This window comes from Podarcis liolepis (genome assembly GCF_965112155.1).
Source record: "Podarcis liolepis genome assembly, chromosome: 11".
Lineage (NCBI taxonomy): Eukaryota > Metazoa > Chordata > Lepidosauria > Squamata > Lacertidae > Podarcis > Podarcis liolepis.
The window spans coordinates 37,129,933-37,149,156 of record NC_139565.1 but is presented as its reverse complement, the minus strand read 5'-3'; the positions used below and the strand labels follow the sequence as shown (position 1 = coordinate 37,149,156).

The following is a 19,224-nucleotide window of genomic DNA, read 5'->3' as shown; positions in this document are numbered from 1 at the left end:
AACGGGAGCTCACCCCGTCATGGGGATTTGAACCTTCTGATCAGCAAGTCCTAGGCTCTGTGGTTTAACCCACAGCGCCACCCGCGTGTCTAACCAAATCCTTATATAAGCCCAAAATCTGGCTAAGTCCTCCATAGCACACGTGTGATCTTCAGTAACTGCTATTCAGACACATATTGCCTTTGATTCCGGAGGAAACACATTGCTGTCTCAGCTAACCATTGGCAGTCTTCTCCTCCAGAAACAGTCCAAATTGGTGGCTATCACCACATCTTGTGGTAGCAAATAGTTTTAACCATGCTCTGTGATCTCTCCTACTATGCAGTCTGAAGTGGCACGGTCTAGGCACTGATTTGCCTTAGAAATAAAGTAGAGTTCCTATATTTCAAAAGGTGAAAATCCAGACAAAAAAGTTGTTGAGCGTTTCTTTCAGTATTGCCCAAAGTTTGAGCTTTTTTGTGTGTGTGCAAAATCTCAAAAAACTATTTTTAAGGAAAATCACAAAAAACGACACTGCCAACATGGGTTTGCCATACATCTGGATTTTTGCTGACACTTCAGAGATTTCCACCTGGACACTGTTTCTGACGGCCAAATCCCGGCTATGTCCAGGAAATTCTGCATGTACGGCAACACTAAATAAAGTGACCATAGTACTATTGTGGAACAGTTAACTCACACTCCAAGTTTCATATGAAAAAAGGGCAATTAATTACCTACAGATGGCTTCTGCGTCAAAGTATCTGGAGTTTCTATGATCTATGACAATTATTTCATGGTGTTTATCAAGAAAGCATTCAAGCGCTGACTCGGGCGTTCGAGCTATGTTACATCTATATCCAGCTCTGTCACAAGCCCACCAAAATCCATCACTCTGTTTGTCTTCTTTCGCAAAGATCAGCAACACCTATAAAATATAGAAGGCAAGCTACTGTCGTCACACTTGAAACACCTTCCTATACTGTGGATTTAAACCTAATAATGTTTGCGGTTAAAATTACACTATTTGTTTTTAAAATTACTGCAACACTGCTCCCGCTCACTTTCCAAAAGTTGGCAGCATTTAAAAACACACTTTTGAATGATGAAATTTATGGATGTGCTTGCCATAAAAGCCAATGTAAAACACGCTTAAATGATGAGAATAGTAACTGAAATCAGAAGCGCTATTTCCTAAATTTGGAAAGAGACTCACATACCTGACCAACTGGTCTATTAGTAATGAAAGTGCAAGAAAGTCTAAGTAATTCAAAACTAGGTATGGAAACATATCATGTTGTCTTGTATTAATACTGAACTCTGATTATAAAATCCTGCCTTCAATATTAGCAAAAAGCCTTAATATAATGGGGAAATAATTTTTAAGCAAACTGAGAAGCATGGTTAGTGATGCTAAGACTGCTGCTCATCTTATAGAGACCATGCAAACATTTTGAAGTTTCCCACAGAGTTACTATTCTGGAATGCAGCCAAGGCCTTTGATCATATGGAATGGCTTTCTTTGCTAGAAGTATTTAACACCTTCAATGTTCAACTCAGAAATTGGTTGGGCAATATATTCATCCATGGTAGCTACAGTTTCATTCAATTCAGAATTGACAAACACTACTCAAGAGACAAAGGGAATGAGTCAGGGGCTAATAAAGTTTATGGCGGGGAAGACCTGGGCTTCACCCTAACCTCTCCCATTCTACTTTTAATAATGTCCTCATCATTCTAGGAGGTAATACTCCATATCATGTCACCACATCTCCCATTCAGAACTGTACATACAGTGCCCAAATGGCCATATTATAGATACTTTTGTGGATTTTCTGCTTCCAAGGGTTGTCACTCATGCATCTTTAAAGAATTATGTGCGCTCAAATGTCTGTACATTTCTGTAGCGTCTCTGTGGTAGATCTGCCAATCCCAAGGCAGTGACAAGATGAGAACTGCTTTCTGATGTGCTGAGTGAGAAAGCAACACTGTAAATAATTCATGATTTTTCACGAGAGCGCTTTAAGAAGGAAATATGTTGTCATCTTTGTGACATTTACTAGTCGTTTTCAAATTTATATAGCCTGAAACATAGGAAATTGAACTGCTCTGTTTTGAAATATACACAAATTATTAAATCACAGCAATCGCCAGGGCCAGGACAGCCATTAGGTGGGGTTAGACCGTCAGTTCAGGTAGTGGGAGGTAGTGGTGTTCCTGCGGCTACCCCCCTCCACCATTGGCACTAATTTTAGACAACATCTCACCAAAATTGCCTAAGATCTCACTTGATCTTTCAGGCACAAGATCTGTGCCTGAAACCAGTGCCAATGCTGGCACTGATGCTCCAACAGTGGCAGATCTAGTGGGTCATGCAGCATGTTTGCTTTAGAATAAATATAATACAAGAAAGAAAAGATTCATTGTTTATAAAAATATTGACAAGAACTGTTCAAAGTACCCATCTAGAACTCTTTTAGCATAAAATGTACAGAGTTTCAAAGTTCAGTTTATTTCATATGAATAGATTGTCCTGTTAGTATCCTTGGGACATCCTGTGTATAGGTTAAGGAAAGAAAGTTTTGTTCTCTTTAGCTGGTTTCTGACGACTGTGCTTTGCCATGGCGTCACCATATGAAAGTCAATGCATTTAATCTGCAGGTTGGCAAGGTGACCTTGATTTTGTGTTATCTAAAGCTATCTGAAGTGCTGACTTCCTAACAATAAGTGAGATGATGATTAATACGACTGTTGCACCACCACAAACGTCAGTGTATGACTAATCTGTTAAGAAAGCTGAGTGCTTGTGGCTGTAGACTATTAATGTACTTCAAAAAGTTCTAAGACAAGCCAGTATGGCACGTGAAACTTAAGTAGGCAGAAAAGTTCTATCTTTTAAAAACTTTGCTATAACTGGTTCTTTCTGTACAGACCAGTCACACCTAGTAAATAGCTCTTGCATCTTTGGAACGAAGGAATTCCTCTAGAAAGCATTAGAACCATGTGCGATTCAATGTCTTGGTAGCAAATGCTCAGGCTTCAGGGCCAAAACCTGCTCTAGCCTTCTTATCCCCCACCCCTTCCATGCTACCTTCTCACAGGGAATGAGCGGTCAGGGAGATATCCAAACATGCCACTTGCCACCTGCATTCTGAAACTAAATTGTCCCAGACAGACTCTCCCATTCCGTGCCCTGACTATGTGGATTGGCTCTCAGGAAGATTAATTAAAACAGAAATCTGGCAGCTCTGCTTGAGAGATGGCAAGCAAGTAAAAACATTAACTCCTTCTCTCAGAATACAAAACTTCAGCACTCAACATTAAAATTGAAAGCCAGAGGTTTTAAGTACTTTTCTATACCACAGGCAATTACCCAGTGAAATTTGTTGCTGCAGAATATTATGGCCTATAATGAAAAAGATGCTGGATAGGTCAGTCTTTGGCTACTTGTCCTGACAGCCAGAAGTACAACTTCCACATTTTCAGAGAGCGCCTGACTCTGGGATGATGCTGGAGACTAAGAACTGAAGATGGAAAGTACAAATTTGCAGTTGTTTTAATGCTAATGCTGGAGGTGGTATCCACTAAAGTAGTTCCACAAAATCTGAGCCACAGAACTCCCTTCTCCTCTCCTTGCGTGCTCCATAAGTCTGTTCTGGGGATAATATCCAATTCATGCAGAACAGATTTGGAGAGGGCATAGAGGCATCATTGCACCAGCAGAACCTCATTGGATACCACTCAATATTCCCAGAAAATGATACCATCAGATATTACTTTTTTATTTATAATTCTCAAGTAAGGCAAGCTGGTTCAGAATTTGAATATCACACAACTTACTGAATCTTTGTAACTGGTTTCAAATGATCTATTAGCTCCGCAGTCATCCTAAGAATAAAGTTTAAAAAGGTCTTTTTTTACATATACAGAAAATGTATGGTTTAACCTGTGTATTTTCCTGAGCTGAAGGATTGTAGCAGTTAGTTGAACCTTAATACTGAACTTAATAGTTATTACTAAAATGAAAAAATGTCCTACCTGAATAGGATCTTGTGTCAGCCTCATGGGCCCAATTTCTGTCTCGGTTGCTGAAGCCTGCTAAATGAAAACAGTGTTTAAGATTTCTGCCCCTGTGTCAGACCATGTTAACAGCATTTATCTGAACATATTACACAAAAATAAAAAGTGAATATAATTGATACAAAACAAACATTAACTTGACAAGTTTTACACAAGGGCTTAGTTCACACATAGCCTGGTTATGTATGTGGCAGGGTAACAGAATGACCCTTGGGATTCTGCACATTTATCCCACAGCATCCATGTGCAGACACCAATACTTATTACAGTGGTGGAGCAGGAATTCAAGCTCAAAGTTCACAGCAAAGGACTGTAAACCAGTCCCCAATGTCAGTCTGAACAAGGCTACAAAGGCATAAGATCCCAACAAATGACTAACTTTTAATGCCCTAGCAAGCTGTGTCTTCTTGAAAAGCCTAAATTTCCAATCTACAGTAGTTTCATTATGACCCTAAATGCCTTTTAGAATGAATTAATATTTAAATATTAATTGTCTTGTACTAGCATTGTCTTGTACGTAAGGAGTAAGTCCAATTGACATCAGTGAGACTTATTTCCTAAGAAAAATGCATAAGTCGTTATGTGAATCTTAAGATGCCGTATGACTTGGAATGTTAGCCCCAGCAACAAAAGTGGATTATATAAGAAATTGGATAATTTTTATGAAAGAATCAAGGTTTAAATGGGTAAAAATGACAATATGTTATATTTTAAGAGTAAATGGAAAACAAGAGATTTAAACTTAAACTGCAATTGAAAGTAAAAAGAAACACATGAAACAAGGTTATAATTTGCTGATAACTTTATTGTTAAGAATGCATTATGTGGGAGATGTGGGGAAGTCCGATAGAAATTTGAAATAAGTTGTTGAAATGGCTGAGATTTTCTGTTTTTTTTTTTCTTTCTTTCTACTGTCTATGTTCTTTCTTTTTTATGTTTTATCTGTAATTTGGGAAAAAAACGTAATAAAAATTATTATAAAAAAGAAAAGAAAAATGCATAAGATTGAGTTGTGTATAATGTATATTAATTCCAAGCTGGGATGTATTTCTGTTCCAACCCATGTTCTTCCCATACACCACTGTTTCTCTTCTGATGCAGGTTGGTGTCCAATAAAAACCACACTATTTCTCTCACTGTCCACTGTGGTGGAATTTTATGTAATTATGTAATTAAGTACATTATCCACACTATTCATTTCAATGCAAAGATAATTCATTTCAGTGCAAAGAAAACACAATACAAATAGGGGGGAAAGTAATCAACAACATATCATTGGTAGGCTGAAAACAGCAGCAGCAAATACTGATTGTATTCTCTGTTTTGATTTCTGCTCTGGACATAGGGCAAATAAGCAAACAGCAATTTCTTACCTTCATAGGATCTCCCTTGAAAAATGAATTTAATCTTGTAGCTTTCGGTGGACTGCACCTGTGTCTATATACCAGTAGTTTATTATTTTTAGTATGCATACCTGAGCCACTACTGCAATGTGGTTCAGGATGGCCTACGTAGTGAACGATGGTTGTGAAAATGATGGTTACATTCACCTTCAGTGAATGGAAGGTAATATTTAAAAATTTTGTGAAAGTTACGAATGTGGGTATCTGTGAGAGTCAATCTTCTCCAGCTTTTGCTCAGAGTCAGAGATGCCCACTACTTCAGTTTCCAAAGGGGGAAGTAAAGTGCTTCATAGTCCTAGCATAATATATCCTTCCCGTAACAGCTCTCAAGCAAATCTAGTATGAATACTCAATATTTGACTCATAATCTGACCCCTAATCTGCCTTTAGCTCTGCTCTCTGAGTGGAATCCAGATGCAAGTTACATTCTTTATTTGTTCTAATATTAACGATACCCTCCTTAATTAGCTCAACTCAAAGTGAGTTACAGAAAAACCACAATACTGTTGCACCCCACCCCAGTCATGGAGCGCTGTGAGATTCCAGGCGATTACCCAGGGTTCGTGTTTCCTTTTGGGAAAGAGGCACAGTGGAGACTGTGGTGTCTTTATGAAATATGGTTCATTTACACAACCTGAACCTACTATGAAGGGGTTCACAGCATTAACACCCCAAAGGGCCTTGCTTCTCCCATAGCCACAGCCTTGGATCGAACAAAAACCAAACATTGCTCTCCCTCTCTTTCTCCAGCTTGCTGCTTTCCTTCCTAGGTCCCATCACTGCTACCTCTGCTCCAAACTCTGGCTTTATCTCCTGAGGGAGAGGGGCCTGCCCATGTGCTGCCTTGCATCCAGCACCTTAATCCCCTTTAATGGCTCATCACCCAAGCTATCACCTCACCAGGAGGCTAGCCTGGCTTTTCTGAGAATTATAAGACTTGATTACATTCTAACACTTGCTGGATCCAGGGATTAGAGGAGTTCTGGCACCCAGTTTACCACCCCAAACTCATAAAAATACATGGGAATTAGGTGGACTTCACTGATACGGTCCACAGTACCCAGCAAAGTATTTACAATCACTACAGTTTTCTCGAACAGTACTTCAAAGGGCTGTGGCTGTACGACACACAGCAATAATACAAAATTATCACACTGCGAAATTTCTGTTGACTTTTGCCCAGCCTTTTAAATTAATATTACTGTGAGATAAACTGCACCAAGCTTTTCTCACAATGGCAGACTTTACTTACCTGCTGCTTCCTGAGTGGAACACAGAAAGCTGCCTCATGCAAAGTCAAATGAATGGTCCTTCTAACTCAGAAATGCCTACACTAACTGGCAGCAGCTCATCAGGGGTCTCCCCCAGCACTAGTTGGAGGTGTCAAAGGTTCAGCCTGGGACTTTTTACATGCAAAGTACGGTATGTGCTCTATCACTGAGTTACAGTCATTGTGTTGCCCATTCTGAAAGCTTCCCTTACTTCTCTGTTTGGTTCTTCCCAGTCTTTTCTCTTTGAAATCTGTAGACGTGGTTTGAGCACTTAAAGCCTTTGGCTTGCTGTGATCACACACACAGTTCCATCATAATATATGGCTGGGAATCTGCCTATGCATAGGGCAAGAGGAAGGAAGGAGGCCGTATCTGGGTTTGGCCCTGGAAGATTACACCAGGGGCCTTCCTGCTGCCTGCTCTTGTGGCTGTGTGGTTAAGAGTGTTTTGCTCTGTGGAGTGGAGGGGCTGGGTTCCCTACATTTCCCCATCTGATGTCATTTCCCTTTGCATTAGTGTTCCTTCCTCTGAGAGCCAGTGTGGTGTAGTGGTTAAGAGCGATAGACTCGTAATCTGGTGAACCGGGTTCACGTCTCCGCTCCTCCACATGCAGCTGCTGGGAGACCTTGGGCTAGTCACACTTCTTTGAAGTCTCTCAGCCCTACTCACCTCATTGGGTGTTTGTTGTGGGGGAGGAAGGGAAAGGAGAATATTTGCAGCTTTGAGACTCCTTCGGGTAGTGATAAAGCAGGATATCAAATCCAAACTCCTCCTCCTCCTCCTCCTCTTCTTCTTCTTCTTCGGCAGCACTTAAATGTCCAGATGAGCTCTAATCAGTGGTGGAGCACCATCCCTGCTGACTTACTGGCTGGAAGAGCCCAGTCTATGTGTGCCTGGAACGGGCTTTCCTTCTGGCACTAGCCTTCAGACGTTCCTCTGCACCTTTCAGTTCCTTATGCTCCACACCACCTTTTGCTGTGACTCATCTCTATTTCATTTGTAGCCACAGCTGTGTGGCAAGTCCCAGGACAGCTCAATGGACTGGCTCCCATGTTGCTTCAGCAATGTGTGAAGGAGGCTCAGATGACTCTGTTACCTCTTACCGCCTGGCAGCTCACACTGGCGTGGGAAGCAACAAAATGATTAGGGCAACTTCTAATCTAATCCTTATCTCCACTTAAAATGACCAAGAGTCTTGACAGTCACTGCCAGTCAGAGTAGGAAATACTAGCCTACATGGACAAATTGTTATTTGCAGTATTGCCTGACCTCATATGTCCCCAGTGAACCACTTTGAACTGCAGAACTGGCACTGTTACAGGTACCACATGATATTCACTGCACCTGTAAGAAATTGATATTTTCGTGCGGCAGTATCCACACTTTGGAACTCCTTGCCTATAGACATCAGGCAGGCACCTTTGCTGTACTCTTTTTGGCACTTTTGTTTAGGCAAGCCTATCCAGATATGTAGAACGTTATACATGTTCTAGTTACAGGTAGGTAGGTAGGTAGGTAGCCGTGTTGGTCTGCCGTAGTCGAAACAAAATAGAAAAATTCCTTCCAGTAGCACCTTAGAGACCAACTAAGTTTATTATTGGTATGAGCTTTTGTGTGCATGCACACTTCTTCAGATACCATATACATGTTTTAATCACTCTTTAGCTTAGTGCTGCTTTCAATTATCTTTTGAATGTTTTTAAATACCTGTTTCAGCTGCCTTTTCTTAATAAATGTAATGGTGGGTTGTTGTTGTTGTTTTGGTAAAACATTTAGAGGTTTGCATCACATGGCAGGATGGAGTCTCAAACAAAGATGTGTTTTCCCAATCCCACATTCCCAGCATGTTTGCGCTCCCTGTCTCAGGGATGTCTGTGCTGGCTTCGTCATGTCCACAAAATGGAGGAATGGCAGGATCCCCAAGGATGTGCTGTAGGGGGAACTGCCTTCAGGCACCAGGCCAATGGCAGACCAACTCAACATTACAAAGATATGACAAGACACGAAGGCTGGAAACATCAACCCCACCATCTGGGGACCCCCTGCAGACGACCTCAGTGCCTGGAGACAAACAGCCAGATCATGTATCCACATCAGTGACCAGAGGAGGAATGACCAAGGGGAGGAGCACAGAGAAAATAAATGGTGCATCTGCAGCAGCACAACCGGACGCCCTCATCTGCCCCAGCTGCAACAAAACATGTCTCTCCTGTATCCATCTCTACAGACACAGCAGGCACTGTAACTCTGCAACTGTAACTCTCCCCAAAGACACACTCCTTCATTGTGTCATGAGACAGACAGATGCCAACAACTTATAGGTTTTATTACAATCAAGTAGAACATAAATTTTGTGAAATAAAATAAGCTACTACACATAACTAACATCAAACCAGGCCGTGGAGATTTTACTAAGCCAGTTCTGCTTCTTTAAAAAGTGCAAGAGAGAAGCAAGCCCCTGTACCTATCCCCCACTATTTTATGAATATTTTATTCTCCAATTTTTCTTTCTTTTTATTCCATGGTGTGCTCATCCTCCCCTCTGCTCAAGGATGCATCAACCCACCCACCCACATTTTAAAACCCTGTCTAAAATGAAAAGGAATTTAGAGCAGGCAAGGAACATTGACACTAAATTGCTAGCAATTTAAGGCAAAACCCTAAAATAGCAAGCTAATATCTGTAAGACAGCTTTAATGGAATTGATGTGCTCCTTTTCTACATCTGGCATGAAATGACAGAAGAAAGAGCACAGAGCCTTGCATTAAGGGCTAATTATTAAACAGGAGGTAAAACTTACTAGAAGTGCATTATCATAATAGTGTCTCGACATCTCACAGTGAAAAAGTGCTCATGTGACTGAGATTTATTTTTCTAGCTTAGGAACGGGCAAAAATTCTGGACAGAATCTGACTACTACCTTGGCTGAAACAAGAGGCCATTATATATATTTTTAAAAACTACTTTCTCCACAGAGAGAGATTTAATCCATTAATAATTACTCATCAAATCTAAATGCATAAGAGCCCAAATCTGATCACTGTCCATAACTGAGAATGAATCTAAATAAAATGAAGGGGGGAAACAAAAAAAGCAAATTTCACATTTGTCCTTATCATGCTCATCATCTTAATCTTAAAATTTAATTTAGGAACAACCCCACCAAATGTGTTCATAAGTTCCTTTTTCTTTTTGCATTGCATTCTTTCCAATAATTGCTTTGAGCTATATTTGTATTTTTTAAAAAATCAATCAAACCCCAAGGCATATGGTATCATCTACCAGTTTATATTATAGGGCAAATTATACATCTTTATCTTCATAATAACTCTCTGAGCTGGTAGGGTGACACAGGTTAGGAGTCCATGACAGCCTCCAATGTTTTCCAGTAGGCTTCATAGTTGAATTGGAAATTGATCTGTGATTTCTCAAGTCAAAGTCCAACACCCTAGCCACACTGTGGGTTGCTTTACTTTAAATTTACAACTACTCTGAAAATAGATGAGACTAAGAGAGTACAGTTGGCCCAAGTTCACCTGATCAATTTGCATTATCAGTGTATCTTTCTAAAGCCATCAGCCTATAGATACTATTTTATATGGTTAATTTAACAAAAGTCACACATTAATCTTAGGGATTATCCACACCTCCATTTGCCCCGCTACTTTCTCCCGGGGAAGCCCAGTCTTTAGTGCTGGATCAGAACAAATGGCAATCAGCTTTCCCACAGATTGACATTTGTTCCGACTTGGCACTAGAGGGGTTTTCTGCAGGAAAGTGTTGGGGCAAAGGCAAAACCACTCGGACCCATGCCTAGAAAGCGCGGGTCAAGCAGAAAGCCGCCTGGGTAGAATTCCTACTGAAAGAATATTTGTCTTTTCTATTCCTGTTAATTTTTAATTGCTTTATCAAAGCTCACTGCAGCACAGACCATGTGCTATTTGTTTTTAAAGACCTTTTATAATTGGATGTGCCACACAGAGCCAGTTTTCAGGAAGCCAAGAAATATTTCCTAATAATAATAATAAAACTTTCATAGTGCTTATTGGCTAGTTTGTGCCCTTACAACGCAATTTGTTTTCATGCATATGGAAATCCTATACAGTAGTACTTTCATTGGACTGATGCAGTAACTGGTAGTATTTATATATGCTACTATTTCCTATAATTTTTTTTTGTATTGTATGCATTGTGTCAGGAAACTACAAAATGGACTGATATTTAAGGAATGAGATATTGATAACTATTTCTGCAGTACAAATGCACTCATTAGCTAAACAATGCTCAGAACTAAAATAACTATTTGAAGTACAACCTGTTAATAATGTACCAAACTTCACATTTTTCAACACTCACCCTTGCACTGGGTTTCTGTGCCCTAAAATGTTGCCTTACACACTACATGACCTTGCATTCTGCAGTGTACTGAGCCAACAGCTTCAAGTTGTTAAAGAATTTATTAATTATTTTCAGCTGTCTCTTGAAAATAGGTTTCTGGTCCTCATCATCATTAAGAAAAGCTAGACTTGATATATTTTTAGATTTCCAAAATCTGGAATATAAACCAGCATTATGAAGCATTTAAGGTAGCCTTCTTAATTCAGAAATCTCTGAGTTCTGTGCTGCCCCTGTTGTAGCACAGCATGGCAAATAGGTGTTGTTATTGATTCCTTCTAGCTCTTCCTATGTTATAATACTGCACGGTGAATTTTCAGACATTATTATAAAAGAAGAGAGAGGTGAACACATCTTTCTACTTCTCAAGAATACTAAAAAAAGTTATAACAGAGTTATATAACTGGTTCATAATGATGATAACTGCTGCCAGCACCTCATCATTTAACTAGCACCCCTATTTATAGAAATCCTACACAAAGCCTTCTAAGCTATCTGCAAAGCAAATTGGCATAATTAAGAACTTACTTTCACTTCTGAGTTCAAAACCCATTCAACATACCTGCTTTAATCTGCCCTGACTATAAAAGATGGGGCTGTAATTAAACTTTAGCTGAACAGGAAAAACAAATCACCATAATGTATATATGCTGCTAAGGTTGCTGACACACCACTGTGATTTATAAGATTGTACCCGAATGGGACTATTTGTCCAGGTAGTTATGATTTACTTGCAGCATGAGAGCCAGATGGCATTGCAGCTGTAAGCCTGCCTATCCCACCGAAGGATAAACCACCCAGTGAAATTCCTGGCAGAGTGGCACATTTTCTCTGTACATGAATTGGAGGTAAGAGGAGAATGGTGTCACTGAAGACTCTTCCTGTTCTTTACCATTCCTTTTAAATGTGGTGCTAAGACAAGGGTGGTGCTGTGGGTTAAACCACTGTGCCGCTTTGGCTTGCCAATCGAAAGGTCGCCGGTTCAAATTCCCGTGACAGGGTGAGCTCCCGTTGTTCGGTCCCAGCTCCTGCCAACCTAGCAGTTCAAAAGCACATCAAAGTGCAAGTAGATAAACAGGTACCGCTCTGGCGGGAAGGTAAACGGCATTTCCATGCACTGCTCTGGTTTTGCCAGAAGCGGCTTAGTCATGCTGGCCACATGACCCGGAAAAATTGTGGACAAACGTCGGCTCCTTCGGCCTTTAAAGCGAGATGAGCGCCGCAACCCCAGAGTCATTCGCGACTGGACTTAATTGTCAGGGGTCCCTTTACCTTTAAGCAATTTACAAACTCCTTCCCTCAATAGTTTGCAGAAAGTGGTAGCAACAAATGCAGATTACAATGTCCAGCCAAGGCCAAACTGGTTGCAAGTTGACAGCATGAGTTTTTCATGTGTTTATGTTTATATCTATCTGTTTTCATATTTACAAAATGTGATCCAGATTAAGTCACTGGCCAGTTGCATCCCCAACTACAAAGGTTTCCTGCCAGCATGCTCTGTGCGACCGGAGTACTGGACAGCCCTTTGCACTCATTTACCTACACAGTAGGGGAAACGCCATGTCTCCAAATACATATAGAGACCCAAGTGTGTATGTTAGGACACAATATCAGATAACAGAATATTCCCATTTAATCTGAAGGCATTCTGAATGTGTTATTTTCATGAGTCCAGAACAGGGTTGGGGAATATGCTGCACTTCAAGATGTTGTTGGAATATACCATCATCCCTGACTATTGGCCATGCTTGCTGGGGCTGATGTGAGCTGGAGTCCAGTAACATCTGGGCTAGTAGAAGTCCCCATCCCTTTTCTAGCTGTCATAGCCAGATCTTTAACTCGCTCTTTGCCAAGCATAATCTTACACTGACTGTATGCAGCCAGGGTGGGGACCCGTGGTCTTCCAGATGTTATTGGCAATGGTCTTCCAGCCAGCATTGGAAATGGTCCAGAGTGATGGGAACACCTGCAGTGCAATAGGTTTACCATCTGTTATACTGCTGTTAATTCTGAGGTCTTAATTCACAGGTACCAAGAATGGTATTTCAGACTATATTGTGGTTCCACTGAGAAAGCTGAACAGCGTCACTGTTTGAACAGTATGTAATTCCCCACCCTAAGCTAATGACTGTAGCTTTATCTATCCTACAACCCTGTTCTTGGTCCTTTCCTCATTCTGTTTCTCTAGTCCTTCCTCCAGACCTCAGTACTATCTTCTACACACTGGCCCAGTTTGTGCCCTTAGCGTGGATGACCAAACATGCAGGTGCCTGGAGACTGCACACCTCCTCTGGTCGTGCTGCTGCTGCTGCCCTATTGAAAGCTAAGCCATGATTTGGCTTAGTATTATGTTTGACTAAGCCCCAGGTTTTGACTGCAGCTATGATCTTTTGTCCAGGAACCCATGTTTGCTCACTCATGCATATTCATGGTTTAATGTAGCATTGCATGTGAACCAGGACACTGTCTAGTTGGTGCTGATCTTTCATTTTGGCCATTAGTCTCTACCTCTTTCCTATCCTTTTTTTTCTCTTCTAATTCTGACATCTGTTTTTAAATGTTGATGTTAGCCTTGATTTCATGAATCTGAGATACTGTAGCTAGAAACTCAATATCCCTTACCCATTGTGACTGGTTCCTGCCTTATTTATTCCTCACCATTGTATCCCATCTTTCCTGCAAAGAGTTCAGGGTAACATGCATTTATCCCATTTTATCTGCAGAATTCTATGTAGTACATTGGGGTGAAAGATGATAACTAGCTCCAAGTTTGCCTACTGGACTTCACTGCAAACACGGATATGACTCTGGTCTCCCTTTTATAAGTTGAATGTCCCAATCATTACACCACCCTGGCTGTGTATATGTTTGATCTTGCTAAATTCTATGGGCTCCCAGTCCCAGGAACTCAGAATACTTCTGGCTGCTAACAGCCTAGTCGCCCATTACTGTAAACAAAAATCAGTCAGGTTCCCAGAAACAGTCTAAGTTTTAGATATTGTTTATCCAGAATATTAAAAAGCTGTGGGGTGGGGTAGATAGACACACAGTATCCCCCACCCTTCATCTCCCACTCCTATTACAAAGTCTTGCAGCATCTTACCCTAAAGGCTAACATTTATTACGGCATAAGCATTTATAACCTATAGTCCACTCCATCAGTTGTAGTTCATGAATATGGCATAATAAATATGTTGATCATTTAAGGTCCCACGGCTTGTTTTTACTGCATCAGACAAATTAACATGGCTACCATTCTGGAAACTGTCACATTTAAATTAATTCGTGCTTTTTGTCCTTTTGGGATACATCTTTGCATTAACCCATCTTTCTGCTGCCACATCTTAGAATACTATACAGTGGTGCCCCGCAAGACGAATGCCTCGCAAAACGAAAAACTCGCTAGACGAAAGGGTTTTTCGGTTTTGCGTTGCTTCGCTAGACGAATTTCCCTATGGGCTTGCTTCGCAAGACGAAAACGTCTTGCACTTTTTTTTAAAAGCCGCTTGAAGAGGCGCAGTTGCGACGGACCGTGCTTCGCAAGACGAAAAACATCGCAAGGCAAAAAGACTCGCGGAACGAATTATTTTCGTCTTGCGAGGCACCACTGTATTTGAATAAATGCAGGCACACTTTTCATGAGTAAGGCAAATGGCCTGACAAAAGCTAAATGCACAGAAGCCTTAGGGATGTGCTGTAACTTTGACCCTGAGCTTCAGCATTGTAGCTGCTTGCCAATACTGTACGTGAGTGTGGTCACCTATGTGCATGTACCAGAACTTGGCCAGAATGGGAGGGACCTGTAGCAGGAGTGAGTCACTGGGCTGCCATGGCAACAGCTCCTTTCAGCTGCATCCCATGTGCATCCGCAGCAACATCTCTGCCCAGCACAAGCTGCAGCTTTTCAGCACCATGCTCCCTTCTCTTCCCTTCAGAGCAGGAGAGGCTTTTTGCCACTGCCAGTGAAAACAGCACCATGTAGGAGACAAAAACATAGAGCGCACTTGCTGCTGCCATTTCCTTACCCCTCCTCTCTTTGTGGCTCTTGCTGCTCATCTCCTGGGAAACCAGTAAAGAGACACCCATCTAAAAGTCCCTTTTGGGGGGGCAGTCACCCACCCCAAGTTGCCCTTTAGGAGTCAGGAAGTCGGTCAGAAAGGGAGTAAGGTGGTAAACTTGGCACAGGCTAAAGTTTCAAAAGCACACACTCACACCCCAGTGGGACACCTCCCATAGCCCAAGGCCCTCCTTGGGTGGCCACCTCAAATTAATAGCCACTGAGGGTGTCCCACGGGGGAAAGATTTGCCAGTCAAAAGTTTCTGCCTTCCAGTGCATAGGCCCCACTGGGGTGGATTTTAAATATGACTATATTCGTCCAAACCTGCTTAGGGTAGTTCCTTCAAGCGGTCGCCTTGACACCTGGTGAGGCAACGGGACACACACACACCCTTTTCCTCACCTTATGCCCCCCCCCCCGCTGAGTCTCCCACCTTCTCGCCCCCCAAGGCTGTCCTGCGCGGTGCTGGCACCAACCCGCCCCTCGCCTCCTTTACCTTGACGTCGGTCTGGCTGGTCTGAGTCTCCGCCTCGACGCTACAGCAGTGGTGCACCCCGCTCCTGCCTTCTCGGCCGGCGGGCTTCCTGCGCCTGTGGGCCGGGCAGTTTGGCGGCGGCGGCGGCGGTGGTTGCCGGCTCTGGTAGGCGAGGACCGACGGGATGGAGTCGGCCGCGTCGGTCTTAACGAAGAGGCCGTGCAAGGTGGCGGCGGTGCCCTGCGAGATGGTGGTGGTCTGGTGCGGGGAGTTGGACTCGTCCGAGTCCCGGCAGTAAATCACGCCGCTCTGCGAGACGTGGATGCTGGGAGCGCAGCCCATCCCTCCGCTGCCGCCTCGCCGCCCCTGGCGCCAAGCAAGCCGGCGGGGCCCGCGAAGCTCCCCGGGAGGAGCTGTCGAAAGAGGCCCCCTCAGAGCTCCCAGCGCTGCTCAGCCCAGCCTAGGGAGCCGCCGCCGCCGCCGGCCTGGTGCTGCTGAACATCGCCTCGCCTCTCACTCGGCGCAAGCGGCGCGCGCCGCCCGCCTCAGGGCGCCAAGCGGTGTTTGCTTCGCGGTCTCTCTACGGCGCCCCATCGGCTCCCCGCGACGCTGCTGCCTGCTTGGCGAGGCGGGAGTCGCCGGCCGCAGAGGGGCAGCTGGAGCCCGCCGCTGCGCTCCATCAGGGCATCCTTTCATACCCCGCTCCGGGAGGCGGGAGAGGAATCCGGAAGGCTGCCCTCCTGGGGGAACTTTGCGCGCTGCTGCCCGGAGCAGAGCCTGCCTACAGCTGCGCCGTCGCTGCCGCCTCGCTCACCTTTCGCGGCTGCCGCAATCCCGGCTGCTCCGGTCTCTAGTGGCAGCCTCATCTCTCCTCGCCCTCATCTCTCTCTCCCTCTCTCTCTGTACCCGCACGCAGCCCTGCGCGCCTACGTCTGAAGTCTGGCCACAGGCAGAGCGCCGGGCTGTTTGGCTCTGGCAACCTGTTGTTGTTCTTTGGACTCCAGCTCCCATCATCCCTGACCATTGGCCGTGCTGGCTGGGGCTGATGGGAATTGGAGTCCCATCTTCATCCGGAGGGCCACAATTTGCCCCAGCGCAATGGGTCGGCAAAAGGAAATGACGAGCTGGTAAACAAGGCTGTGTGAGGAGCGCTGCTGCTTCACTTTCTCCATAGGAATGAATGGGAACCATTTCCTTATGGTAGGCGAAAACACTAAGGTGCAATCCAGGGAATGGAATTTCTCTGGATACTATTGACCCCTTAGACCAGTGTTCCCCAACCTTGGGCCTCCAGCTGTTTTTGGACTACAATTCCCATCATCCTTGACCACTGGCCTTGCTAGTGAGGCATGATGGGAGTTGTAGTCCAAAAACAGCTGGAGGCCCAAGGTTGGGGAACACTGCAGACATTCATGTAGGTAATATGAATGCCCATGGGGTAGAGTGGCATAGTGGTTCTGTCTGGGCAGGGTGCATTTACAGTATTATAATGCGAAGAGTGCCCCCACACCTATAGCTGTACATGCAAAGGGGAGGCTCTCTCTGTGCAGGGTTCCTGATCATGAAGACAGTGAATCATGAACACAGTAATGATCATGAACACAGTGACTGAGCATAGTTCTTCTGATCTATGGGTGTTGTTGTTGTTGTTTAGTCGTTTAGTTGTGTCCGACTCTTCGTGACCCCATGGACACCAGGCACTCCTGTCTTCCACTGCCTCCCACAGTTTGGTCAGACTCATGTTAGTAGCTTCAAGAACACTGTCCAACCATCTTGTCCTCTGTCGTCCCCTTCTCCTTGTGCCCTCCATCTTTCCCAACATCAGGGTCTTTTCCAGGGAGTCTTCTCTTCTCATGAGGTGGCCAAAGTATTGGAGCCTCAGCTTCATGATCTGTCCTTCCAGTGAGCACTCAGGGCTGATTTCCTTAAGAATGCAGAGGTTTGATCTTCTTGCAGTCCACGGGACTCTCAAGAGTCTCCTCCAGCACCATAATTCAAAAGCATCAATTCTTCGGCGATCAGCCTTCTTTATGGTCCAGCTCTCACTTTCATACATCACTACTGGGAAAACCATAGCTTTAACTACATGGACCTTTGTTGGCAAGGTGATGTCTCTGCTTTTTAAGATGCTGTCTAGGTTTGTCATTGCTTTTCACCCAAGAAGCAGGCGTCTTTTAATTTCGTGGCTGCTGTCACCATCTGCAGTGATCATGGAGCCCAAGAAAGTAAAATCTCTCACTGCCTCCATTTCTTCCCCTTCTATTTGCCAGGAGATGATGGGACCAGTGACCATGATCTTCGTTTTTTTTGATGTTGAGCTTCAGACCATATTTTGCACTCTCCTCTTTCACCCTCATTAAAAGGTTCTTTAATTCCTCCTCACTTTCTGCCATCAAGGTTGTGTCATCTGCATATCTGAGGTTGTTGATATTTCTTCCGGCAATCTTAATTCCGGAATTAAGGTCTACGGGTATAGGGCAGTATACAAATTAAATAAATTATTATTATTATTCCTCCTGATGGAATGCCTATCTGAAGAAGGCTGATGGTGGGGTGGGGAAAAGCTGCCTCATCCCCACCTTTTGCATAGCTATCCATGTTTGGGTCAGTAGAAAGAAAAGTTGATCCTTCTACATAGCAGGATTCGAGATCTCAGGTAAACAAATGTGCTGTATTTGCTCCATACCACAATGTAGAGAGGCAATGCTGGGACAAATAATCTACAGGAGACCACATAGTGGGTGTGATGTTCATCTGCGTGCATGCACACCCAGTGGTTCTTGTGAGTGCGATGGCATAAAAGGATGCAAATCTGGCAACAACACTTTCTGGTGCCCTTTTTCATGGTTCCTTTCACTTAGCTCTGCATAAGAGGCACATCTTAGTTCTTACTTTTACACACATTTTAAAAGCACTTAGATAAAAGTGCTACAAAAGTACATTGTGTTCCTAATAAAATGATTTAAGACGATTCCAGACATACAATACAAATCTAATAATGATGGTATGTCAACAGCTATTCCGAGAAAGGGGTAGGTGTCATAATTTCCAGAAAAGTAGTCATATTCGGCTGTTGTAGCAGAAGCAACAAAGAACCTTGTAGAAGCTTAAAAGCCAAGGTATAAGTTTTCATAGACCACAGTCCACTTCATCAGATGTATAAACTGGAATCTTGAATTGTGTCTGTATGCTTGCTAATTCAGGATTATGTTTTATGCATCTGATGAAGACCACGAGCCACAAAAGCTTATGCTGTGTTAGGCTTTCAGGTGCCACAAGAATTTATGTTGAATGCGCTATATTGGGTAACAAATTGAAGATGACACAAACAAGTATCAACCATATTACACCCTATGATTGGCAGGGGAGACCTTGTCAGTAGTGCTACTGCTGGGGGCTGCCTGATGACAGGGTCTTTTCGGTGGTGGTTCTCTATTTGTGGAATGCTGTCCCTGGTGAGGTGTGTCTGTCTCCAATATTGCTAACTTTCAGGACAATTTTTAAAATGTTTCTGTTTACCCAGGCGTTTGATGGCTAAAATATACTGTTTGTGACACCCAGAA

At 43.4% G+C, this 19,224-nt stretch overlaps 1 protein-coding gene across 3 annotated transcripts in view; it reads right to left on the bottom strand.

The window, feature by feature from the left end:
* PDE8B (phosphodiesterase 8B) overlaps window positions 1-16,758 on the bottom strand; it is a 42,330-nt gene extending 25,572 nt beyond the window's left edge. Inside the window, exons 1-3 of one of the 3 annotated variants that reach the window (XM_083465235.1) lie at window positions 15,683-16,758; window positions 4,018-4,077; window positions 717-907 (exon numbers count right to left, since the gene is read on the bottom strand). In XM_083465235.1, the coding sequence (XP_083321361.1) occupies window positions 717-907; window positions 4,018-4,077; window positions 15,683-16,003 (572 nt within the window). In that variant the 5' untranslated portion in view covers window positions 16,004-16,758. The remainder of the gene's footprint in view (window positions 1-716; window positions 908-4,017; window positions 4,078-15,682) is intronic. The other 2 variants (XM_083465236.1, XM_083465237.1) reach the window with 2 other exon arrangements.
* Window positions 16,759-19,224: the final 2,466 nt, after the last annotated feature.